The 19,057-nt window shown below is 43.1% G+C and overlaps 1 protein-coding gene across 3 annotated transcripts in view; it reads right to left on the reverse strand.

Annotated features, from left to right (window-relative positions):
• Nucleotides 1-19,057, reverse strand: part of lama5 (laminin, alpha 5) — a 380,553-nt gene that overhangs the window by 136,990 nt on the left and 224,506 nt on the right. For all 3 annotated transcript variants that reach the window (XM_037245878.1, XM_037245877.1, XM_037245876.1), the window contains 7 exons: nucleotides 14,103-14,304; nucleotides 12,003-12,147; nucleotides 10,088-10,228; nucleotides 9,727-9,996; nucleotides 9,092-9,175; nucleotides 8,775-9,005; nucleotides 8,579-8,692 (listed from right to left, as the gene is read on the reverse strand). In XM_037245878.1, coding sequence (XP_037101773.1) covers nucleotides 8,579-8,692; nucleotides 8,775-9,005; nucleotides 9,092-9,175; nucleotides 9,727-9,996; nucleotides 10,088-10,228; nucleotides 12,003-12,147; nucleotides 14,103-14,304 — 1,187 coding nt within the window. The remainder of the gene's footprint in view (nucleotides 1-8,578; nucleotides 8,693-8,774; nucleotides 9,006-9,091; nucleotides 9,176-9,726; nucleotides 9,997-10,087; nucleotides 10,229-12,002; nucleotides 12,148-14,102; nucleotides 14,305-19,057) is intronic.

The raw sequence follows: 19,057 nt of genomic DNA on the forward strand, positions 1-19,057 counted from the left end.
AGTAGAACTAAGACAAAATTATGGGGATCCAAATGTGGATTAGCAAAGAATGCATGAACAACATTCGATGTGCACTACTGCAAAGGAACAAAGGGTTAACAGTTTGCCAACAGGTGGAAAAGGAGCATGCTTGCACTAACCATTACAATACTAATATACGTGTAGCTGGGTGTCTTAAGAAGAAAGTTAGGCCGTGGCAACAATAATTTATGGCAGGAAGCCACAAATGCTTTTGCAAGAACAAATAAGGATTGTGTTTGTGCTTGGGGGGAGCACAGCTCTCCGGAGGACAACGACATCCTCGGAGATGAGTACAGACATTTAGAATTGAAAGAACTCATAATGCTGAAAATGGACTCATTTGGAAAGTGGACTCATTCGAGAGTGATGGATGGATTGGCTCTGAGGCAACAACAAAAGAACAACAATTTAAGACAATGAGGTGCTGCGGAAGACACATGAGACATGAAGTGTCCAACAATCGAACTGGAATCCTTGCTGAGGGGTTACTGAACTTGGTGGAGCTTGGGTCAAAGTGGATGGAAGCTTGCTTGGGCACTGAGTTTGACATAGCTGAGGAGTTTTGATAAAAATGGAATAATGTGTAGAGTTACGGAGAAAAGGCATCATAACCTGGGGATTAATAGATTTGGATAAAACAGAGGGGCTAAAACGCTAGGAAGCAAGAGTGGGATCAGATATTTCGGCAAGTCAGACTTAAGAAGTAGAAATTTAGGCATGTAAAATTTAGAATTTGGGATAGGACATTTGGACCCAATTGAATTCAGTCAAGAGGAAGCTAGGTTGCTCAATGTACAGTGGAGCCTCGATTTTCGAACGTCCCGGTTCTCGAACAAATCGATATTCGAACAAAAAATTTGAGATTTTTTGCTTCTGATGTCGAAAGAAATTCGGTTGTCGAACCTCGCGAGATGAGCCGAGAGGACCCGCATGCCAACTGACTCCGTTCGTTATTACATTCTCGTTACTCTGAGGATTGCATCAACTCTAATCATGACTCCAAAGGAAGCAAGTGGGAGCAGTAAAACCATCCTAAAACACAAAGTCGCTCCTAAAGCAATGCGACAGTGAGCGCCCGGTGCGCTGCAGTTGCGCGATCGGACAAAATTAAGCTCCCTGCACACTGAGGTCCACTTAAATTTTAGAAAGTACATCAGGACTTTAAAAATATTTTCTAAATTTCAGCGACAGCTCTGTCACAATAATGCGACCAGCGCGATGCAGTTGCGCGGTCGGCGACGCGCTACGGTTGCGTGTTCGGCGGTGCGCTGCAGTTGCGCGATCGGACAAAAATGCGCAAATGAAAAAATGCTTAAAAAAGGCGGTTTTTATTTGCTTGGAACAGATTACATTTTTATCCATTATGTGTAATGGGAAAACATGATTCGGAATTCAAACGATTCACTTCTCGAACAGCCTTCTGGAACGGATTGTGGTCGAAAACAGAGGCTCCACTGTACTTACACAATACAATAGAAGTCAATTACACCTCAGTGGAAGTTACGTGGTAAGAGAGCTGCATATGTTTGAAGGAGTAACGACCATAGGAACTTTTAACCTTTACACAATCATGCATAGAAGTCACACAAGGCGATAGTTAACGAGATGATAAATGTGATAGGGCTCAAATAACGACTGCACCGACATCAACAGAGCTGAGTGAGGGATTATACTAAAAGGTCAGCTATAGGTTTAACAATAGCAAATAATTTCAAAAGCATTTCTACGATTGGCATGTGAGGATACTAGGAGGACGCAGATTTTCGAAAGTTTGATAAGGGCAGACTCCATTGTCAAAGATAGGATTAGAGCGAGTGTGAATGAGGACATTTTGGCATTTTAACAGGGATTGGCATCAAGCGAATTTGGGGATAGAAAATCTGTACAGCAACGACGTACGTTACATTAAAAATTGCTCATTCGATGAAGAGGAATTGGCGCTCCTTGTGTGGAGCTGCACTTTTGCAGAGGAAGGCAGGACCGTGTGAGAGAATGGATGAAAGAAGTTGTAATAGGTGATGGCGTAAAGAATCAAGGAGAGGTGCCGGATGGTGTGACAGAGGCAGGACTTTTTGGGAAAAAAACAAAAAGGGGGGGGAAGAGACGAAACAAGATGGGCAATGAAGACAAGCAAACAGAGAAACAAATTTGAGGTAGACAACAGGTAAAAAGGGGGAGCAAAATGATGAAGTACAAAGCCAGAGGTAGTAGTCAGACTTATTTCTTAAATTTTTTATTAGGATAATTAATTAGGATTGAGTTTTTTAGGAGCCATCTGATGTTGCTGATGCTCCCCCATAACACGGGCCCAACAGTTAGCCTCTCAGGTAGAAATATATTACGATTTGTGAAGAATTTGATTGACAATTTATATGGGAAAAATTTTAATTGACGATGTCGCAAAAGATTTAATTGATGAGAATGTCCAAATGAGAAGGGTTACTTGTAGGATTCAATGTTTGCCTGCTCACTTACATACTAAAGTTGCTTGTTGTGGGATGACAGCTGAGTGATGAGGGCGAATGAGTTAGTGCCTGTGTGTCTGTCAGAGTCAGAGTCAGAGTCAGCTTTCGGTTTCTTTGTGTGTCTTAGCATGAAGGGATTGACAATAAAGCTGACTTTGACTTTGACTTTGACTTTATTGTCAATTCCTTCATGCTAAGACACACAAAGAAACCGAAATACCGTTCCCCCTATCCCACGGTGACGAGACACAGTACACGATTAACACACAAGTAAAACAACGGGGAGAGAGTTCAGGACCCCAACAGCCTGGAGATCACAAACTTCGCCAGTGGCGAGCAGTGCTGGCATCCCACAACAGAGTCCCGGCACCATTCGTCACGGATGTAGACGCACAGTTCCCCCTCGTACAATGGCCCGGTCCGCCCGATAGCACGCCATCCGCTCCAGATGCACAGCAGCTACGCACTGTCCGGTCCGCAGAACTCAGCAGGCATGTTGATGTCCAGCGATCGAACGTTCGCCAGAAGAATGGAAGGCGAGCTGGGTTGGCCGCCAGCCAGGCCCGGACGCCCAACCGGGGGAGGAATAGCAGGCGAGTCCGGCGACGCTCCAGGACGGAGCAGACCGAGCGCCTTTAATGTCCCCGCTTCAAAGTCCAGACCGCCACAAAACTCGCTTTCGCCGATGTCGAGAAGAACCAGCCCGCCGCACTTGTAGCACAACCCGGTACGACGAGACGAACACACAAAACTGGCGGACAAACCCACATTAAACGACAAAACAAAACACCGTTCGGGACAGAGAGAGGCCGCTGCGTGTGCACGCGCCGCCATCTTACTTCACAAGTGTGTGAGTGTGTAGGTGTGTGTGTGATTGTCTATGACTGTATGTTTGGCCAAAATAGTTTGGAGTTGGGGTGATGTGATCACAATTGAAGATAAAATCCCTCTCATCTGAAAGTATAGTACAGATTGGTATAACTAGGACTGGTAAGTGATGGGTTCTAACCGTAACCATGGTTCGATGATTAACCAGAGGCACCATCGACGGCAAAATTATTCGATGGAGAAGGCCCGTTTCAGTGACACGGCCGGACAAGACAGGACTAGCATCAAACATCACGACGAAGGACAATATGATGTGAGACGACTCTGGACTCACCCGACAGTGTGACAGACTATGGGCACGGCGACCAAATGTTTGACACTTGAGCTTGCGACAGGAGCGCGCTTTGCTCTGTTTTTGTGCGTCATTTGATTTTATTGCAGCATCAGCCGCCAGACAAGGAGCGGGTTGCGGGTTGTTTGTGTAACTTGTATTCATTTTTGCAGGTTGTCAATGGCAGTCTTGGAGAGTTTTGTGTTGAATTTACGTTAACCCTTGCCCTTTTGGTTTTTATGATGAATTTGTTGACATGGTTTTCAGGACAGAATCCATGGGCGCCAGGTTTCATTTTGTGTCTGTTGTTATTTTGATACTCGATGTCTGTGCAGTTTTTGTAAGTACAAGTGTCTGCTGTGGAGTGGGATGATTTTTGTTTGTGTTGCCGAGTGTGTTGTGGACAGTCAATTTTCAGGAACTTGGGAGTGGCGACCCCGGGACCTGGGCATGAACTAGAGCAGTGTTTCCCAACCTTTGTTCATTCACGGCACACCTTTTCTTTGGAAAAAATCTCGAGGCACACCACCAACGAAAATCCGTTAAGTGTTACACCAGCTTCTATATTAAAATCAGTTATATTACAACAAAAGACGTCAAGTTCTATTCCTATATATATATGGAGAGTCGAATAATTGAATAAAAATAAGTACTAAATATTCTTTAAATTGTATTTCTTTTGTAAATAAAAGTGACAGTTTAAACTATTGAAAGTGATTGTGATCAAAATCCAAAAGAATCAAAATGACTTTGTTTACTGTTTTAGACTAGCTCTATAAATATTGCGACATTCACTTTTAAAGACGCTCTGCTGTTCTGACAGCGGCTGAGTGGCTATCACAGTCGAGGTGTCTCGACTTGACTGTGTATTTTATGTTGGTGAAAAAGGGTTAGGCAAAAAGGGAAAAAGGCACCACAGCCGTCATAGTGTCACTGTTAGTAAAATCACACAGCAACACACACATAAACTGAGTATGTGCCGATGCCACAACATGAAATATCAAGATTCTCCGATTTGCCACGCATGCACGATTAGCAAGTGGCTGACCAGGCCTTGCGCTAACTGACCAGTGGTTTGGCAATCCTGTTTACAACGCGCTCCGTAATTAATGTTGGACAATTTCCCACGGCACAGCTGAACATCTCTCACAGCATCACACCAAAGTGCCGCGGCACACTGGTTGGGAAACACTGAACTAGACGATCACCAGGTCTGGCTACGATGAGTATGATAATGTGTCGGGACACTTTGTTGGTTTAATTCTGAATGACACATTGGGTGAATGTGTCAAAGGGGGGAGTGAGTGAATAGAAATGAGTAAGTAGAATTAAATTTGTAAATTGTGAGATTCAATGTTTTTTTTCGAATTCACTTGTTTTTGAAGCCTTAACAGGACATGCCAGAATTTAACATGCAGTGATGGAAGGAACAGAAGCAGGAAGGGAGTTAATGGGAGACAACAACCTGAAATGGATGCAAAGCGTGGTAACAATCAAGCGACAGTAAGGTTTGAGGTGTTTCAAAGAAAAAGCACGAAAGCCGACAAATCATACAGCTGATAGGGAGTAGACAGCTGCACAATAAAGAACAAAGGTTCGGAAGATCAGTCAATGTAGGAGAAAACGGGACCAGAAACAAGGTACAGGGAAAATTTCCGCACAAGCGAATGCATTGAAGCTGCTATTAAAGGGTAAACGTTTAATAACAGATGTTAGGCTGATTAATTTGCATAACGAACATTGAAAGGAATTGAGCGGTTGAACCATTTTGGGAAGATTATAGGAGCATTGTCTCAAAATGATGACTGATTTGAACAGTGAGGTGACTCGAACATGAGACAAAGATCAATGTACCAATGTGGAATTACTGAGCAAATTTGAAATTGAAGATGAAATTTGGAGTTCAAAGATAGTATTTGGATTGGAAAAGAGTGATTTAAGTGACATGATTGAAGGGACTTCGATGGGATGACAATGGGATTGAGAAAGTGACATCTGCAGTAGGAAAGGCTAACATGAACATCCATCCATCCATTTTCTGAACCGCTTAGTCCCCACGGGGGTCGCGGGTGTGCTGGAGCCTATCCCAGCCGTCATCGGGCAGTAGGCGGGGGACACCCTGAACCGGTTGTCAGCCAATCGCAGGGCACACAGAGACAAACAACCATTTGCACTCGCACTCGCACTCACACCTAGGGACAATTTGGAGTCTTCAATCGGCCTATCAAGCATGTTTTTGGGATGTAGGAGGAAACCGGAGTGCCAGGAGAAAACCCACGCAGGCCCGGGGAGAACATGCAAACTCCACACAGGGAGGGCCGGAGGTGGAATCGAAACCGCACCCTCCTAACTGTGAGGCGGCCGTGCTACCCAGCGCGCCACCGAGCCGCCTCTAACATGAACATGTAGAATTTAAATTGTAACAGAGCGAATCTAGCATAACTGACAGCACGACGAGAAATAAGGGGGATAATTCATAAGTTCTGGGGTGTTAGGTTTGTCAGTCAGTCAGTCAGTCAGTCAGTCAGTCAGTCAGTCAGTCAGTCAGTCAGTCAGTATGTTTGTTTGTTTGTTTGTTTGTTTCAGGGACCACGTGGGCCTCTGGAACAGAGGGGTAAATGTCGGGAACCCTCGGAGGTTCCAATAAGCACTTCGATGAGACAATTGACACAGTTTTTCCCCTTTGGCCCATCATCGCCAAAGGAGTAGTTGCGAGGACTAGCGACACTGGAGTACGAGCCATTGGGTTGTGTTGCCCCGGCGGGAGGACGCCCGGCCCACGCTGCTGCCTTTGCCATTATGACTCAACATTTTTGCACTGTTAACGTCACTTGATACAGGCAGTGGCTGTTGCTCATTGTAGATCGCCTGGCCACTGACCAGGGCCTTGCAAGGGAATCAACGGCCATTGTGGTTGTCAGGGGGACATTGAATGGACAGCCGGCCCGTGCTACTCACCACTGACGGCTCAGTGGACTGAATTTCACATCTGCACGCGCTTGTACATGCGAGGGGGCAACACTTCGGGGGCTTTAATTTTGTTGCATGCTTTGATAATTCGTTTTTATTTACTTCATTATGTTACCTCATTTCTTTGCCTCGTGGCATGTTTGCGATACGACGAAGGCGTTTGGACGGGTTTGCTGTCGGGGGACGTGTTGTTTCTTTGCATTTCTGTTGTTGGAGCTCTGCTACCTATTGTGGAATGTGATGTGTGCCGGGGCTCCGTGCTCATTGGGACTTTAACTTTTTTGACCTGGCTGACGCCAGGTGGGGGGAGTCCCTGGGGGGGGAGTAGGATGGACCTCCCTCTTTTTCCTCGTCATTAGATTGGCGAGGTTTTTTCTCGAAGGCGGTCCGGCAACTTTTTGGGGCTTCTAACGGGCCACAGTAAAGTTTTTAATTACTTCACTGGTTCTTCTATATCAAACAAATTGTTTTTAGGTTCATTTACCTGACATGTTTCGGCGGGTTCTTCCGCCTTCATCAGAGTGTCACTGATGTGATTGTGACGCGTCTTTATCAGCTGATGGATGAAGGCGTGGCTCACCTGTCAGATTTGACAGATGAGCCACGCCCTCTGCTGTCCGTTCACCTCTCCAAAATGCTGTTCCAGGTTGTAGAGAGCATGTAGGCTCCCTCGTCCCTGTTGATGGTCCTCGGGCCCCGCTTGCGGATCTCAATGGCCTCCCTGATCCAACGCTGATGTTTGTTGTCTTCAGTGCGGATGACTCTGGCCTTTTTCCAGTCCATGATGTGGTTTTCTCTTTTACAGTGGTCGGTGATGGCTGACTTGTAGTGTTCCTGTTCTGCTTGTAGTTTTATTGCTCTTGTTTGTCTTGTTGCTGTCTCCTTCTCACATTCCTTCTTGTGTTCCGTTTTTCTTGTGATGAAGTTCCTCCCTGTCTCCCCGATATATGATTTATTGCATGATTTGCATGGAATCTCGTATATGGAATTGCATTTATTTTCCGGATTAACTCTGTCTTTTGGGTGGACCAGTATCTGACGGAGTGTTGTATGTGGTTTGATAGGCGTGCTTATGTTGTATTTTATCATGGCTCTTTTGATGCGTTCCGTAATGCCTCTTACATACGGCAACGTCACCATTCCGCTGGGTTCTTGTTTCCGTGTTTGTTTCTTTCTTTTCTCCTGTGTTTTGTATTTTTTGTTTTTTACCTGTTCTGCACCTTTGGTTATTGCCCATTGTGGATACTGACATACCGAATCCCATCGCTTGATTGACATACAGGTAAGCCTATCGTGAGGCAATCACAGTGAACCGCCCCCCTCAACTTTCTCAGGTTAATTTAGCATAGCTTGCTCTAAGAGCATTTACATGACTAAACACTATTGATCGACTGTGATGATGGGCAGTTTTTACATGAAAATTATGAAAACATGCATTGTTCCCTTCTGGTGTTTAATATGAGGTGACTAAAACACGTTGATTTAGCTATCCATCCATTATCCAAATCATTTATCCTTACAAGTCTTCGATAAAAGAAAACTGAAATTTTGCAATGTGTTTTATATAAGTTACTGAGAGGCATGGGGTAATTTTTCCCACACACTGTTGTAGGTATGAACTCTCACTATTATTGCACTAGAATATATTCATTTATCCTTACACGTCTTTAATAAAAGAAAACTGTTGTGAACTGAAATTTTGCAATGTGTTTTATCTAAAGTAGTGAAGCATGGGGTAATCCCCCCCACACTGTTCAGTGTAGGTATGAACACTCATTATTACTGCACTACAATACATTTTGTTGCTGAAACAGTCTTTTCTACCACTTTTACAAAAATGTTACTTTAACACTGAGTAGATGTAATGGATGCAAATAAACAAGTTGTCAGTGTTAAAATTAACTCATTAGGTGTTGAATTAACACTACCAAGACTTGTAGTGTATGTACTGCACTGAACTCACCATGCAGATTCCTGATCCGTCCAAACACTTGTCCGAATGTCCATGACAGTTGCATGGCACACATTTTCCCAGGAAGAGTCCTATGGCATCCCTGTAGAAACCTGGAGCACATTTCTGTGCAAACAAATGTTGAAAGGAATAAAGAGTATCGATGAAAGAAATGTTGCCCGTTTAAGACAGGTGGGTACCTCCTCACCTGACAAGAGTCTCCCAGATAGTTGGCAGGACACATGCAGAGCTCCACATTGTTGGCATGGCGACCAGCTGGTAAGCTCTCAGCACCCTCAAGCACAGCGCCGCGGAGCGACACCGAGTGGGCTGACTGGGAATTAAGGGCTCGGATCTGCAGAGACTCCAAAGCCAACAGAACCATCATTAGCTCTTCTCTGGAGACGATGTTGCCAGTCTGAGCGTGTCGAAAACTTCCCTGTGGGAGGCAGCGGGGAGCATGCGTTATAAAATTCCTACTTTGGACTTTGAAAAGTACTTTGATCACCGCCAGGCCTACTTTACCTCAACCATGTGCACAATTCCCAAATGCGGCTCTGCAGGAGAAGAATATTCACGCTCCACAAATACCAATGTCATCTGGTTGCCCTACAGAAACACGCACGCAGACATGCATTTTTGTACTGATCATGAATAGATAAACGTGTCACAGCTCTGCTCTGCTCTCGCTGTGCTGGCCCGCTGACGCGCCCTTGTGCTGCAGAAGCGTGCAGTTCGCATTGGATCTGCGGTAATCAGTGCTTATCGCTGCTACCTGTGCCCTTGTTACCCGCTGATTAGGGCGTGTATTTAAACCCTGCAAGCCCGTCAGTCTGCCTCGATACACGTATGCCTGCAACCTGGTTCTGCGATGCCTCCTGATTCCCGTTTGCTTGATTCGCTGTGTAGAGCGATGCCTGTTTCCTGATTTGCTGTTTCGCGATTGCCTGGTTTTATGATCTGCTCTTGACTCGGTTTGGCTCAACCTTCTGCCTGTCCCCAACCACAAGTTTGCTATACCCGTCTGCTACGATGACGCACGCCGCGTGCTTGCTGACCGGCTCGTCAGCTTGCCCCGTCGTCCTACTCTGTCTGCATTCCAGCCCTCCTTGTCTCTTGAGTGTGTGTGTGTTTGTGCGCGCACGTGCACGCAAGCGCACCTTTAGGATGATATCAGGTTGTGGCGGTTCTACAGGAGGAGACCAGACGTCTCCTCTCATACTCTGCGTGTGAAGACGATATCTCAGGTAACCTCCGTAAGATGACACCTTGTCTCCCAGGTAGGTCTTGGGCGCATACCAATGAATGTCCTGGTACACATCAGGAATGTCGCTAAGGTCAGCCTCCACCAAGTCCTGATCCGGATACATGTTGACTGGCACTTCCTGTTTGTCAGGACTGAGCAGGAGCCAACCTTCCATGTTCATGATCTTCAGGAATAAGAGAAACAAGGAAGATCGTGTGGATAATCCCACCAAAGGTAGGACCTTCAAAGGTGTGTACACATTTATTTTGGTCAACCTCGCTGTATCGTTTGTCTGAACTTCTGCAGCGTTCCGTCGCACGGAAGCAGAAGCAGCTGGTGCAACCTTTGGGGTTGGTTGGGTCCAAGTGGAATGTACCAACTCTGCATTGATCACAGTGAGAACCCTGGACGTTCTCCTAATGGTGGTGTTGGGGGGGGGGGGGGGGGGGGTTGATATGGGTTGGGAACGGTTGCACACAGATTGCATCATTTGTCATCAAAATCCCACATAAGTGCAACAACCTTTCTTTTAAGTTTACATAAAACCGCTGTGCCATGTGTGATGCCACACGAAAGCTCAATTCATATTACCGTATTTTTCGGACTAAAAGTCGCTCCGGAATATACGTCGCATTAGCCATAAAATGCACAATAAAGTGAAAAAAAACATAAGTCGCTCCGGAGTATAAGTCGCATTTTGGGGGAAATTTATTCGACAAAATCCAACACCAAGAAGAGACCTGAACGAGCAACAACAGGCTAAACGATACATATGCTAACGTGACATAAACACAAACGAAGAGCTGAGAACGGGCCTGAAGTAACATTGACAGTTATCCAAGTAACTATAACATAACACCTTTATCCAACCAGCTGTCACTCCAAATCATTAAATCCATCGATCGTCCTTTATGTCAACAATGCCGGGTGCGCGCCGCTGACGGCGGTTGCACTTCAAATTATTTCACAGGCCCATATAACAATATATAAATTATATATCAAATAAGTATTATATAAGCAATAATATTATCAAACCATCTGTGTTACTCCAAATCATTAAATCCATCGATCGTCCTTTATGTCAGCAATGCCGGGTGCGCGCCGCTGACGGTGGTTGCACTTCAAATTATTCCACAGGCCCATATAACGATATATAAATTAAATATCAAATAACTATCAAATAAGCAATATTATTATCAAACCATCTGTGTCACTCCAAATCATTAAATCCATCGATCGTCCTTTATGTCAACAATGCCGGGTGCGCGCCGCTGACGGCGGTTGCACTTCAAATTATTCCACAGGCCCATATAATGATATATAAATTATATATCAAATAACTATTATATAATCCATCCATCCATCCATTTTCTGAACCGCTTAGTCCCCACGGGGGTCGCGGGCGTGCTGGAGCCTATCCCAGCCGTCATCGGGCAGTAGGTGGGGGACACCCTGAACCGGTTGCCAGCCAATCGCAGGGCACACAGAGACAAACAACCATTTGCACTCGCACTCACACCTAGGGACAATTTGGAGTCTTCAATCGGCCTACCAAGCATGTATTTGGGATGTGGGAGGAAACCGGAGTGCCCGGAGAAAACCCACGCGGGCTCGGGGAGAACATGCAAACTCCGCACAGGGAGGGCCGGAGGTGGAATCGAACCCGCACCCTCCTAACTGTGAGGCGGACGTGCTACCCAGTGCGCCACCGAGCCGCCTAACTATTATATAATCAATAATATTATCAAACCATCTGTGTCACTTCAAATCATTAAATCCATCGATCGTCCTTTATGTCATTAATGCCGGGTGCGAGCCTCTGACGGCGGTTGCACTTATAATATAATTATAAACAACAATTTTATCAAACAATCTCTGTCACTCCAAGTCATTAAATCCTGTGATCGAATCCTTTGTTCTTTATGTAAAACACCGCCCCGTATGCGCCGCAGTTGCAGTTCAGATTACAGTAATCTGCATCGCGGTTCGTTTATCGCGGTCTCACTACATCGCGGATTTTTGAATTTTGAAAATTTGTGAATAATTTCACATATAAATCGCTCCTAAGTATAAGTCGCCCCCCCACCCAAACGCGACTTATAGTCCGAAAAATACGGTATAATGTATTACCAGCAAATATACAAAAATACTTTGGATGGAAAGAATTTAATATTTTTATTTTATGCTCACCTTGCACAGACATTGTCCAGTGAAAGAGTTGCACACTTCTTCCTCAGTTCCTGCCTCATTGCAGTCACATGGTTGGCAATTTGGATAACCATGGAAACCGGATGCACAGCGGTCACACTGGCGACCCACCACGTTGTTCTTGCATCTTGAATGTGTTTTACAGAAATAAAATATTAATAGGGCTGGTACATATCAGGAATGTCACTAAGGTTGAACATAATAGGGCTGCACAAGATATATAAAAAAAAAAATCACTATTGTGATATGTGCACTAGCAGCCCCTGCAATATGTATATCGCATAAACATGCAGTAAGTTTCTTTTGGAAATGTACCGTATTTTCCACATCATAAGGTGCTTCAGGTTAAAAGGCGCAGACTCAATTCTGGGGGCTTTTCTTTACTTAATCCACACATAGGACGCACCGTACATGCCATAATTTACAGTAAAAAAAAACAACACGGGAGCAAGACCGTGAGTTCACTTGACTTTATTCTACTATTTAATCATGTACTATATTGTACTCCCATTGTTAATCGATAATACACAAATCCATCAAAGACCTCATCTTCTGTATCCAAATTAAACAGTAAACAGTTGGGCAAGTTCACCATTAAACATAGGTTCTGCAATGATTCCGGCTTTCCAGAAAGCTTGAGTTGTTCCTCGTAAGCATGTCTCTTTGTTGATGCCATTTTAGATGGTCCTAATGGTGTTTGCTTTGCACAAACAATGGTATTTATTTATCAATGACGGCAGAGGTTTGTTCTCTACGTGTTACGTACAATCCTCTGATTGGTTTTCTGCCCCGATCTACGTAAAACGTAATGTCCTCTGATTGGTTCATCAGGTCTACATATTAGGCTTTTATCTAAAAACTACCAGTCAGACACAAACTTAATTGATCATTGCCATCCAATCATTGAACATTATCAAGGGTAATTATTATTAATATGCCGCATGAAGAAATTAAACTCTGATATTACATAATAAACATATCTTTCTTTATGTACCGCATTTTCCGCGTATTTAGGCACATTAAAAGCCTTTAATTTTCTCAAAAAACAAAGGTGCGCCTTTTGTGTGGACCGAATTTCCAAATCTGTGAAGTTGTTTTGTGTGGCTTCCGCCACACAGAAGTAATATACAGGCGTAATATGTAGACCCGATAAACCAATCAGAGGACATTACGTTTTACGTAGATCGGGCGATAAACCAATCAGAGGACTGTACGTAATACGACCCTCCGACCCTCTTCTATTAACAGCAAACTAGACAAAGACTATGCATGTTTTTACTACATTATACATTGCAACTTAAAACAACAATCCGAACATGTTTCCATTGGAGGTAGTATGGCAGGGTTAAGAACAAGAATGTTAATTTGAAAAAAAAAAGAATTTATTAGGCAAATTAATTAATTAATTAATTAATTATTAATTATTTGTTTGCTAGAGAGCATTTGGATGATCCCGAAGAGGATTGGGAGAATGTCATTTGGAATGTCAAACTTCAGACGGGCCTGGACATGTACTGGCTTAAGCAGGGGGACACGTCAGGCACTGCAGGATTTGAGTCCCTGGCGACGTAGTGTGTTACTGATGGTAGTCTTTGTTACTTTGGTCCCAGCTCTCTGCAGGTCATTCACTAGGTCCGTGATTTTCTGGGATTTTTGTTCACCGTTCTGTGATCATTTTGACTCCACGGGGTGAGATCTTGCATGGAGCCCCAAATCGAGGCCATTATTGCCCAAATACTTATTTTCCACCATAATTTGCAAAGAAATTCTTTAAAAATCAGACAGTGTGATTTTCTGGATTTTTTTTAAATTTTGTCTCTCATAGTTGAAGTGTACCTGTGATGAAAATTACAGGCATCTCTCATCTTTCAAGGGGGAGAACTTTCACAAATGGTGGCTGACTAAATACTTTTTAGCCCCACTGTATGTTCTTGATATCGATCAATACCAAAAGCTCAGGTATCGCACAGCTCTTGTAGTCGACTCACTACCATCACTGAAGCTACAAATGGGTGCTACAAGTTTTTTGTTTTGTTTGACATTTTAAATAAAATATCGCACAGCACAGAGTTTTCCTCTTACCTGCACTGTCCACTGAGCTTGTCGCAGCTGGCGTCAGGTGCCACAATTCCGGACCGGGAGCAATTGCACACTTCACAGCCAACCACTGGGTGGCAGCCAAATGTCTGCGGCTCGCACTGGGTGCACTCAGGCAGCAGGGTCCGCGGTGGGCAGATGCATTCGCCTGACACTGGCTCACACAGCCTGGTGCCACAGTTACACTCTAAATAAAAGTAAGTGGCGAGTAGTTTCTTGTCAAAAATGTTCACACAAATGAGGAATACATACCGTAATTTTCGGACTATAAGTCGCACCGGAGTATAAGTCGCACCAGCCATAAAATGCCCAAAAAAGTGAAAAAAATCATATATATGTATATAAGTCGCTCCTGAGTATAAGTCGCCCCCCCCACCCAAACTATGAAAAAAACCGCGACTTATAGTCCGAAAATTACGGTAATATATCTATGAATCATGTAATAATAAAAATGTGCAATAACTGATTCAAACCAGTTTGATGACTGTAATACACCTAAATCTTGATTTTACGAGGACTTCGAGATTTTGGACTCATGTTAACTCATGTTTTTTTTTTTAGAAATTGTTGCGTTTTGTTCGAGATGTCCGTCGTTGAGCAAGGAAAACAAAGATGTGGAGTAATAGTTGGTTCTTTATTTGCAAGATCTTGGGTTGCTTCACGGCAGTCAGTACACAGTGCACTCAGCAGATGAAAACAACGTCTGACTCTAGATCAGAAGGTTTTATACTCTCCGCAAGCAGGAATGCGGAAGGGAAGAAAAGGGAAGGGAAAAGAAGGAAAAACATATCCTCATAAGAATGTCTTATCTACTGAATGTTTTGTATCAATGTGTCATGAAGTTAATGAGCTCTGCCTTATGTGTAATGGAAAGGTTACCAAGATGTGTGCTGTGTCAGTGTTCTGATTGAATAACTATGTGTGCATAAATTAACAAGAGTATTTAGACATTGCTGTTGCTCCCTTGTCAAAAGGCATGTTTTTAGGGGGCCGAAGGAGTCTTTTGTTACGTTAATTTAGCTCAGGCATATTGTTGGGCAGCCTAAGGGGTCCTTTTGCTGTCCGTAACGGTGAATCCTCACACATATCTTAGTCTGTTGACATTTTATTAAAAGAAACAATACGCAAAGGACAATATCAGGTGGATTGAGTATGTCTTTTGATGCTATGTGAATTGGATGGAAGAGAGATTAAAGCAGCCACTTATTCTATTACTGTCTAGCAACGCTCTTTGACTTGTGAGTGACTGTGTGGATGAGGTGCTTCCGCGAACTTCCGAACTCTTTCCGAATCAAAAACAATCCTAGCTAATCGTAACACTGTATTGAAGCAGTCTTAAAGATCAAACAGTTTGACTTCTTATTATCAAACACCTTTAAAGTGGTCACAGAAGTTCATCAATTCACTAGTGCTAATGTTAATGAGCTATTCATTTAGCTTCGTATGTCTTATCATTCATTTACAATACTACTTGAAAATGTATTTACGACAAAAAAAAATCAGGGTCCATGACCAAACCGTGTTCGACCGAAAGCCGCACGGAATTGAAGCGTGTAAAATCGAGGTTCAGGTTGTCGTGCTGTGCCACCTGTCATCTCCCGGTAACGCCCTGTCACTTTGTCTCCATTGACACCGTTCACAGCCACGCCCCTCTATCGAGTCCATCGCCCACACCTGTTCTTTGCTGTTCATCGGTCCACTATTTAAACGCCACACTCCAGCCACTCCTTTGTCAGTTCGACCCCCTGAGTTACCCATCCTTCTTTGTCTGATTCCCAGTTGCCAACCCAGTTCCGTGTTCTGACCGACCAAGCCCGATCGCCACCCGTCCTGACCATTTGTCCGTCCACCGACCAAGATCGAACGCCGCCTGCCCTGATCCATGCCCGAATACCGATCACGATACAGCAAAGACCCGGAGCTTCCAAAGCCCAATCCTAATTCCTCTATTCAATAAAACAGTGTGTCGCACTTGGTCACTCCGCTCATCTGTCATTCCTGATACAGGTGTACTTTTCGTCATCTTGTCTTCTATTCGGCCTGTTTACTGAGGACTTTCGACTCACCCAACATTGATGAAAGATAATTCGCTATCATGTTCTACGGAGCATCGAAATGTCTGGCCAACGATGCAACACAGTCATTATTTGTCTTTGCAGTTTAGGTTGCAAAAAGGTAAGCTGTTTGTAGATCTGAGTGGCGGTGTGAGTTGCTATGGAATGATGTCAAATGACACTGAATGACATGACAATTTTATACAATGACTGGGAATGAGCTGAAAATGTTGAAGTTGAAATTATACAAATCATCAAGAAAATGTGGAAACTGGAGGTGAATATGTAAAGATTTTGAATTTTTGGCTCTTGAAAATTTTGTGAATTTAGTGAATGGTAAAAAGACTGAAATGGCTAGAATGACCAAATGAAGCTGGAAGTGGAGAGTAAAAAAGTAATTGAGTCAAAGTAATCGAGTAGTATAGTAATTGAGTAATACAGCAATCGAGTAACACACTAATAAAGTAATACAGTAATCAAGCATTACAGTAACTGAGTATTCCAGTAATTGAATATTCTGTAAATCGAGTAATACACCCATCGAGTAATACAGTGCACGAGTAATACTGTAAACTTAGAAATACAGTAATAAAGTAATACAGTAATCGAGTAGTACAGTAATCGAACAGTACAGTAATCGAATAGTACACTAATTGAATAGTACAGTAATCGAGGAATACAGTAATTGAGTAATAATATTGTAGTACTTGTAGTAGTAGTAGTAGTAGTAGTAGTAGTATTTGTAGTAGTAGTAGTAGTATTTTGAACGTTTAGACTTAATTTACATAAGAAAAATGAGAAAATGACGCAATTTTTTTGTGGGTGTTATGCGGAAAATGTTAAATTTTTGGTAAGTGGGAATTTTTTAAATCAGTAGACATAAGATGAACAGTTTAAAGTTGAAATCGATCAAAAAATGAAGAAATACAGAAAAAGGAAAATTGTTGTGTTGTGGGTCTCTTAATGTTGAATTTGTAATGTTGAATATTTGGTAAGTGACAAGTTTGGGAATTGGTAGGCAAAAGCTGAACAGAATCAAGTTGGAATGGTTTGAATCAGTGAAAGATAATGTAAAAGTTAAAGGAGCATAACAAAATAAAGTCCTAATTTTCTAATTTGTGTGTGTCTTGTAATGGGGAAAATGTCAACTTTTTGGTGGGTGGGAAGTTTAGGAATAGGTAGGCATAAGATGAATAGTTTAAAGTTGGGATGGTTTGAATCGGTTCAAGAAATGTACAAATTAGAGTTGAAAAACAAAATAAAATAATTTTTGAATTCTTTGTGAGTCTTGTATAGGAGAAAATGTTGAATTTCTGGTAAGTGGAAATTTTTTAATCAGCAGGCATAAGATGAACAGTTTGACGATGGATCGGGTTGAATCGGTCAAATGTAAAAAACAAAATCAATCGTAGATTTTGAAATTTTGTGTAGAATTTTTGGTATGTGGCAATTTTGGGCATGTTGACAATCATTCCCAACGTAAATTGAATGAGCTGAATGTTGAGAATTTCTCATGGGAATTATGTAAAAGTGAAACGTTGAATGTTTCATTGGAAATGGTGAATTTTTGTTTGAAAACGTGTGATTTTTGGGGAAATGGTACATTTCTGGGATGAAAAAATATAAGCGCCCCTCACATGAATTTTTGGAATACATTGAAGTTGGTGAGAATTGGTCGAAAAATGTTGAGGCTATTGAATGCCAAAAAAGTGTGAGGAATAAAAAAGAAGAACAAGAATGTGAATGGTGTAGATCAGGGGTCACCAACCTTTCTTAAACCGAGAGCTACTTCCTGGGTACTGATTAAGGCAAAGGGCTACCAGTTTGACACACACTTCTGAAATAGCCAATTTGCTCAATTTAGCTTTCACTATGTGTTATTATTGTCATTTCCAGTTCACATGTAAGTGTGATTTTAACAAGAATAGCAGAAATACAGTCAAACCTTGGTTTTTGACCACAATCCGTTCCAGAAGGCGGTTCGAGAAGCGAATTGGTCGAATTCCCAATCAGTTTTTCCCATTACAAATAATGGAAATTTTTTTGATCCGTTTCAAGACAAAAAAAACCTCGCCTTTTTTTAAGCATTTTTTCATTTGCGCATATTTGTCCGATCGCGCAACTGCAGCGCATCGCCGAACACGCAACCGTAGCGCATCGCCCACCGCGCAACTGCACCGCGCTGGTCGCATTATTGTGACAGAGCCGTCACTGAGATTTAGAAAATACTTTTAAAGTCCTGATGTACTTTTCAAAATTTAAGTGGACCTAAGTGCGCAGGGAGCTTAATTTTGTCCGATCGCGCAACTGCAGCGCACCGCCGAACGCGCAACAGTAGCGCGTCGCCAACCGCGCAACTGCCCCGCGCTGGTCGCATTATTGTGACAGAGCGGTCGCTAAAATTTAGAAAATATTTTTAAAGTCCTAATTGTTAAGTATTATTGTTTATGTCCGCCCTTGGACTCACTGTGTGTATTAAGGTACCAATTCTGTTTACCCTTTTTGTTGATATATACGGTAATGACGTCACTACATTGAAGCTACCGGGGAAGAAAGTCCTGCCACAACGGACATGCGGATTGTTGTATGGGATTGACTGACGGAGAAGTTGTTGCGTTTAGCGCCAGTATGTTTGTTAAATAAATACGCTGTGTTTTCATCTGAAAAGGGAACCACGCATCGTCCTACTTTTCTCCACCACGCAGACAGCGGAAAAGTCACTGCTGCACACCATTTATTTGGTTAAGAAAAAGGAACCCCCCCTTTTTCACTTTACACTAATGTACTTTAAAAAATTTAAGTGGACTTCAGTTCGCAGGGAGCTTAATTTCGTCCGATCGCGCAACCGCAGCGCACCGCCGAACGCGCAACAGCACCGCGCTGGTC

This window comes from Syngnathus acus, chromosome 2, assembly GCF_901709675.1.
Source record: "Syngnathus acus chromosome 2, fSynAcu1.2, whole genome shotgun sequence".
In the NCBI taxonomy this organism is placed as follows: domain Eukaryota; kingdom Metazoa; phylum Chordata; class Actinopteri; order Syngnathiformes; family Syngnathidae; genus Syngnathus; species Syngnathus acus.